General features: G+C 37.9%; 3 protein-coding genes across 3 annotated transcripts; 2 read left to right on the forward strand and 1 right to left on the reverse strand.

Annotated features, from left to right (window-relative positions):
- Nucleotides 1–895: 895 nt before the first annotated feature.
- On the forward strand, nt 896–4,859 carry LOC104700429 (putative galacturonosyltransferase 5). The gene is made up of 9 exons (XM_010415949.3): nt 896–1,461; nt 1,683–1,717; nt 1,848–1,889; nt 1,972–2,119; nt 2,204–2,274; nt 2,503–2,774; nt 2,899–3,253; nt 3,684–4,205; nt 4,405–4,859. The coding sequence occupies exons 1-9, from the start codon at nt 1,350–1,352 to the stop codon at nt 4,678–4,680; spliced, it is 1,833 nt and encodes a 610-aa protein (XP_010414251.1). The 5' UTR covers nt 896–1,349; the 3' UTR covers nt 4,681–4,859.
- A 278-nt stretch (nt 4,860–5,137) lies between these two features.
- On the forward strand, nt 5,138–6,162 carry LOC104700428 (photosystem II reaction center W protein, chloroplastic). The gene is made up of 2 exons (XM_010415948.3): nt 5,138–5,327; nt 5,668–6,162. Exons 1-2 carry the CDS (start codon nt 5,234–5,236, stop codon nt 5,976–5,978), a joined length of 405 nt encoding a protein of 134 aa, XP_010414250.1. The 5' UTR covers nt 5,138–5,233; the 3' UTR covers nt 5,979–6,162.
- Nucleotides 6,163–6,371: 209 nt separating this feature from the next.
- LOC104700427 (uncharacterized) lies at nt 6,372–6,763 on the reverse strand. The gene has a single exon (XM_087457732.1). The coding sequence runs from the start codon at nt 6,722–6,724 to the stop codon at nt 6,467–6,469; it is 258 nt and encodes an 85-aa protein (XP_087313858.1). The 5' UTR covers nt 6,725–6,763; the 3' UTR covers nt 6,372–6,466.
- Nucleotides 6,764–7,208: the final 445 nt, after the last annotated feature.

Below are 7,208 nucleotides of genomic sequence, written 5' to 3' on the forward strand. Positions count from 1 at the left end.
AGTATATCTAAAGGTTTTGCTTTATTAAATTTCGTGTAATAAAAAGTATATTGTTTATTGGAGATTAGTGGTTTAACATCATTTGGTGTTATTGTTAATCCGGTATAAACCAATAATGGATACGAAAATCTAACTGCACCGATTTACAAAAGAGAGGGAAAGATAAGCTCAAATCTTTTTTTTTTTTGGACAACCGATAAGCTCAAATCTACATACAAATATATGGAACAAATTGAAAACAAAAAAAAAAAAATTTCCCCAACTACTAAAGAAAAGAGTCATATCCAGACAAACAAAAGATCCACAGAGTTTTACTCTCAAAAAACTGTTTTCTTAAATCACTTATCAAATCCCGTTGAATCAGTTATTTGTGTTATAATAAATATTTTAAAAGAATAATAATTTGATGCATCATTTTGTTTGATATATTCCTAAAATAAGTCACACAAATCGAATAATAAATTTTATCATCATTTCACGAATAAATTGGTAGTTGATAATTGATGTGAGAGACACATCACGCAAAGTCGCAAACCTCCCCCAAACAGCATAAATAGTCACACTAACTACAGTCTACTCAGGAAGTTCCTAGTTCCTACCGACAATTGGCAATTTAAATCATTTTTAACCTATACACATTGGTCATTCGTGTATCCTTAAACCTGCTGAAAATGAAACGATCAATACAAAAATAACGCAAAACATTTAGTTGTTCCCTCCACTCCTGAACACATCATTTGACCGTACACTCTATCCACGTGTCGAAACATCAACGGCAGGTTATATTAGAACTTTCCACTGAGCCAGTCAAAAGAAGACAAAAAATTGTAGTACTGTATAAGCTTTGCGTCATCAACGGCATAATTATTATCACATGCCTCCACATGTACACCGTGCCGCACCTGATCCCCACCGTAACATTTGACATCTCAACATGGATTGGATTTGGATCCTCTCCTCTCCTCTCTCCTCCGTATCAAAACAATAAATAAATTTTATTTTTATTAACTTTTTTTTTTAAAGTGATTAAAACAAAATTAAGAGAGCGAAGTTAAGTCCCCCCCCCCCCCAAACATGCACGAGGAAGCTCTCTGAATCTCCCAGAAGAAGAGACGAACGCGTAGAAACAGACTCATCTCGAATCCAAAATCCAAATTCGCAGAAGAAGAAGAATCTGAAAACCCTAATCTGTTCATTCGTTTTCCATCCATCAATCAAGTAAGAAGTGAATCTCCGAGATCTGTGTGTACTTCCCTCTGGGAATGTGCTTCTTCTTCTTCGTGGAGAACGATTAGGGAGGAGATAAAACACAAATTTATGAAGAGTTCTCTGACAAGTTTCCCACATTGATGAATCAAATTCGTCGTTGGCAGAGGATTCTGATCCTCTCGCTGTTATTGTTATCCGTGTTAGCTCCGATTGTTTTCGTTTCCAATCGCCTCAAGAGTATTACTTCCGTCGGTGAGCTTCTTCTTCTTATTTTGGATGTTAGATTGATCGATATGGCCGTAGTTTAGTGGAACATTCATGTGTAGAAGAAGTTGTTTACTCGATTTCGATTGTGTGTATTTCTCGAGTTCACTATTGGTTTTACCTTTGTTTGATTGATGTTAGTCTCAGCTTTCTGGATTTACGCTTCTGAATTATGTTTTTGATTTTGTCTGTTGATTGTTTTCTGGCAGATAGAGGAGAGTTTATTGAAGAGTTATCCGACATTGTGAGTATTTTCTAATCCTCTCATCAGGAACTCTTCAGTATTTGTAATTTGATTGTGCCACTATAGCTATGCTTATATGTTTCATTTTTCTCGAGAGTGAACAACTGAGATGCTACCTTTATTTATGCAGACATATAAAACTGATGACCTTAGACTTACCGCTATTGAACAGGTTTTTTTTGCTGCCACTCTACTCAGTAAACCTTGTTTTTGAGCATTCTGTTTGCTGAAGTTAGGTTGCTTTGTTAATTTAGGACGAAGAAGGCTTGAAAGAGCCTCAACGTATTTTGCAGGATCAAGAGTTTAATTCTGTGGTTTCGTCAAATTCTTCTGATAAAAGTAATGATACTGTGCAGTCTATTGAGAGAGACAAAACAAGCTTTCTCTCAGAAATTGATGGGGGTAATATATCTCGGATCTGGTGTTACTTTGTTTTGTTGTCATTTTCGAGGAAGCTTTCTTATTAGTAGATACCATGTATTTCAGGAAATAATCACAAAACAAAGGAGGAACAAGCAGTCATTTCACAGCAAACCACACTAAGCTCTAATGCGGAGGTGCGTATTTTAATCCAGTCGGTGAAGATAAAACGAGTTTGATAGGGATTAGGGTTTTATGCAATTGACAATGAAAATTCTAGTATCTTCTTATCAAATCACAGGACACTTTCTTTTCCATGGTCTTTGCCAACACTTGTGAACAGGAAACCGAATTTGGACTTTGCATCGAGATTGTCAGATCATATGCTTTCATTTTAGTAATTTCTGCTCTTTTCCCTGTCTCAGGTGAAATTCCCAGCGAGAGATATTCAACTTAAACGTAAAACAGAATTCCGACCCCCTTCAGGTAAAAGTGAAAAGAATACGAGGGTTCAGCTTGAAAGAGCAACAGATGAGAGGGTAAAGGAGATCAGAGACAAAATTATCCAAGCGAAAGCCTATCTGAATTTGGCCCTACCTGGGAATAACTCCCAAATCGTAAAGCAGTTGAGAGTTCGAACAAAAGAGCTGGAACGGGCTATCGGCGATGTTACCAAGGATAAATATTTGCCAAAGAGGTAAGGACAGCTGAGTGATTCAAAGGGATTCCTGTTCCTTTCTGCAAAATCGTTGGCATTTAATTGTGAAACCAATATTGTGTTAATTTGGAGAGTCATACTTAAAATGTTTTGTTCCTTTCAGCTCTCCTAACAGACTGAAGGCCATGGAAGCCGCGTTATACAAGGTCAGTCGTGCCTTTCACAACTGTCCTGCCATTGCTACCAAACTCCAAGCCATGACTTATAAAACCGAAGAACAAGCTCGGGCGCAGAAGAAGCAAGCAGCATATTTAATGCAGCTTGCAGCAAGGACTACCCCAAAAGGGCTTCATTGTCTCTCAATGCGGTTGACAACAGAATACTTTACCCTGGATCATGAAAAAAGGCAGCTTTTTCAACAAAGTTATAATAATCCCGATCTCTACCATTACGTAGTCTTCTCTGACAATGTTTTGGCCTGTGCGGTTGTTGTTAACTCTACAATTTCCTCATCAAAGGTAGATGCTTCACTTTTGTTCTCTTTCTTTCAACATGTTCTAGTTCACTTCCTTTATACTTCTTAATTTGATATTTAGATAAATGCTTTAGGCTTCTACTGTGGTTAGGGCCATAGGAATGTGTCTGGTTATAAAACTAGGAAATTTACATATTGTGTCCTCTCTGTTCAGTGAACGACTTCGTGTCTTTTTAATTACTGTTGAGAAACCTTGTGTTGTTTTATGTGTTTTATGTTTACATGATTCAAAATTTATGACCGATATAATTACTCAGGTATCATTTTAAACCATGTTGCTAGGATCTTAGACTTGTTAATGCAAGATCCTTTTTCTGATCCAAACTTTCGATTTGTTTAATGCTCGGAAGAGAATAATTCCAAATCACTGCTGAAACCACATGTCTTTTAACAAATGATATTACTGCTTGCAGGAACCGGGAAAGATAGTATTCCATGTGGTGACACATTCACTCAATTACCCAGCAATCTCAATGTGGTTTCTATTAAACCCAGGTGGCAGGGCTTCAATACAAATCCTAAACATTGATGAGATGAATGTCTTTCCTTTGGAACATCCTAAATTGCTGATGATGCAAAACTCAAGTGACCCAAGAATCATTTCATCGCTCAACCATGCACGCTTCTATCTCCCAGAGATCTTTCCAGGTCTGAACAAGATCGTACTCTTTGACCATGATGTTGTAGTTCAAAGAGATCTAAGTAGACTGTGGAGCCTTGATATGAAAGGGAAAGTTGTTGGAGCTGTAGAGACTTGTCTCGAAGGTGAACCTGCATTTCAATCGATGGACACAGTCATTAACTTCTCAGATGCATGGGTTGCTCAGAAATTTGATCCTAAGGCTTGCACTTGGGCATTCGGGATGAATCTATTCGATCTCAAAGAATGGAGAAGACAGGAGTTGACATCTGTATACCTGAAATACTTTGAACTGGTAAAGGATCTCCTTCCCTCTTTAGTTCTCTGCATCAAGATTCACACTGTTAACCTTGTAACTTCCCATACCTTCTTTGAATGACTCTTCAAACTCAATGAGTTTGTGATCTTTATCTAGAAATATGAATCAGTTATGTCCATTAATTCAATATCTTATTCTTACATATGTGTGTGTTGTGAAATTGTTATGATTGCAGGGAGTAAAAAGACATCTGTGGAAAGCAGGGAGCTTGCCAATAGGTTGGTTGACTTTCTACGGGCAAATGTATCCATTGGAGAAGAGATGGAATGTGGTTGGGCTAGGTCACGAATCAGGAGTCAGAGCAAGGGACATTGAAAAAGCAGCGGTTATACACTACGACGGGATCATGAAACCGTGGCTAGACATTGGTATAGAGAAGTACAAGCGCTACTGGAACGTACATGTACCTTACCATCACCCTTACTTACAACGGTGCAACATTCACGATTGATTTTTTTTTTTTTAAACGAGTTCCACACAAAACTTAGATTCTATTCGATTCTTTTCTTCTTTCCAAATGTTATCATTAGCTTCATTCTTTTTACGATTTCTTGTGTAAATCTTTGTTCTTTTTGATACAATACACCAAAATTACTCAGAGCTGAAATGTCAGATTTAGTTTTACAGCAACGTAGTGTTGTTCGTTCTTTTACCTTGGAAGATACCTTCTTTTGTTGGTGTTATATATTATGTGCAATCTGATGCAGTTTATAAATAATAATCCCACCAGTATAGAAGCAGAGAGAAAAAGATTGTGTTGGGAGGGAAAAAGATGAAATATGACACGTGGATGGAGCCTATAGGTGGAGTATGGATAGAAGCATATCCAAGTTAGATGGCTTGTGTTGGTTCGGACAGATTTTTTATCCACCACACATATTTAGTCGCTCTGTTTGATCCAAAAAGCCACAAGCAAAGAAATCACAAGTGTTGTTGTTGCCATAGAACTAAATCAAACTCAATTGAAGAGTCTCTCAGTCGTTAGGGGAAGCATAAGAGAGAAAATGGCCAGCTTCACTGCCTCCGCTTCCACTGTCTCCGCCGCTCGTCCGGCTCTTCTTCTCAAGCCCACCGTCGCCGTCTCCGCTCCTGTTCTTGGTAAAGGCCTTCCCTTTTTTCCTTCTTCTTATGTTCTTTCTTAGATCTCATCTTAGTAGAGATTCATTTAGTGATGAAAAATGAAGATCTTTGGTTGCTGAAAAAATTGTGATTAGAGAAAAGCTTCGTTTGGTGGTGATATCTACAAGAAATCAAGAAACTATTTTGATCTAGAGGTTCGATTTTGGTTAGAAACAATCAAGAAAAGTACAACATGATTTGGATTTTGCTGATTTAGTGTTGTGTGATTTATAAACGTATAGACCAAAGCTTATAGTTTAGTGGAGATGGAGAATCAGATTGTAATTAGTTTAACTGTGATTTACTATTTGTTGCTCAGGTTTGCCTCCAATGGGTAAGAAGAAGGGAGGAGTGAGATGCTCAATGGAGACAAAGCAAGAAGGAAACGTCTCAGCCATGGGAGCTGGAGTTTCAGCGGCAGCAACTGCTGCTTTGACCGCGGTGATGAGCAACCCGGCAATTGCATTGGTGGACGAGAGGATGTCTACAGAAGGAACAGGATTACCCTTTGGTCTCAGCAACAACCTCTTGGGTTGGATTCTGTTTGGAGTGTTTGGTTTGATCTGGACTTTCTACTTCGTCTACACTTCTTCCCTCGAGGAGGATGAAGAATCTGGTCTCTCACTCTGAAGAATGAATCTTTCTTCTTCTTCTCCTTTCCATTTTCATGTGAGAACATGAATCAAAAGTGATCGTTTCTAATTTCTTGTAATTGTTAAGTAAAGACTAAAAACTATTGTCATGTGTTAATTTGTCCAATTCTCTTTTATCTTGTCACAAACAATGAAGAAGTGGAGATTATGTGATAATTAAATATCATGACCATATATGTTCACCAAAACTAAACGATTGAAATGGATGAACTCGAGAGAGAGCTTGTAAAGGTCAGTGAGAACCAAATTGCTAATCAGTCTTGCAAACGTTAAATGTTGGAATCACTAAATTGTACACTTTTTGCATGATATAACCCATGTTGATACTCTCTTATAAACCATATACGTATTCAAAAGGTAGCAAGACGAGTAAAGCAAAATCTAATTTTATTCATTCATTAGCTTAATTTTTATGACAATACAATAAGCATCTTTCAGTGCATAGATTTTCAATAAAGACCAAACTCACTTGTTACCCTGTCCACTACCGTGGAGATTATCAAAGTAACCTTTGGGATCACTCTCAAAGTTGTCCCTGGAAATGTATGAAGACCCACTGCTGCCTGGCCCTACCATGTAACCGCCTCCCCCACCACCGCCACCGCTTTTCCCTCCTCCTCCACCGCCACTCTTCCCTCCCCCACCACCACCGCTCCTTCCTCCACTTCCACCGGAACCACCTTTCCCTCCCCCTCCTCCACCGCTACCACCTTTTCCTCCCATTTTCTCAAGTCTTAGCTCTTAGTTAGATTCTTTACTAGATTGTAAGATTTATTGTGTGACTGAAATAAGATAGTTAGGAGGATGGAGTATTTATAACAGTAAATTTTCAAATGGATGGGTCAAAACCAGTCTTTCCCAATAATACGAATACGATTTAATTTAGTCTTTGCATTTTTGATTGACCCAAACCAACCGCCTCGTAAATGTATATAGCATCTACTCGTAAAGTGGAAAAAAAATTAACTCGAGTCTCGGGACTCGGAAGATCAACAAAACCAGTATTTCCTCTGGACTCGACGCATCCCGAGTTAAAATAGAGTCATAGTACCATCGAGTAGAAATGTATAAAATATAAATATCCTAATTCGTAAATTGATATATGTATCATTTTTAGTTTTTAATTAGTTGATTGACCTCAGTCTTGTAAAAAATACTACTAATATATATGTACATTGTAGGGGTTTTTTTTTTTTGATTGTAGGGG

This window comes from Camelina sativa, chromosome 7 (genome assembly GCF_030686135.1).
Source record: "Camelina sativa cultivar CO46 ecotype springtype chromosome 7, ASM3068613v1".
NCBI lineage: Eukaryota > Viridiplantae > Streptophyta > Magnoliopsida > Brassicales > Brassicaceae > Camelina > Camelina sativa.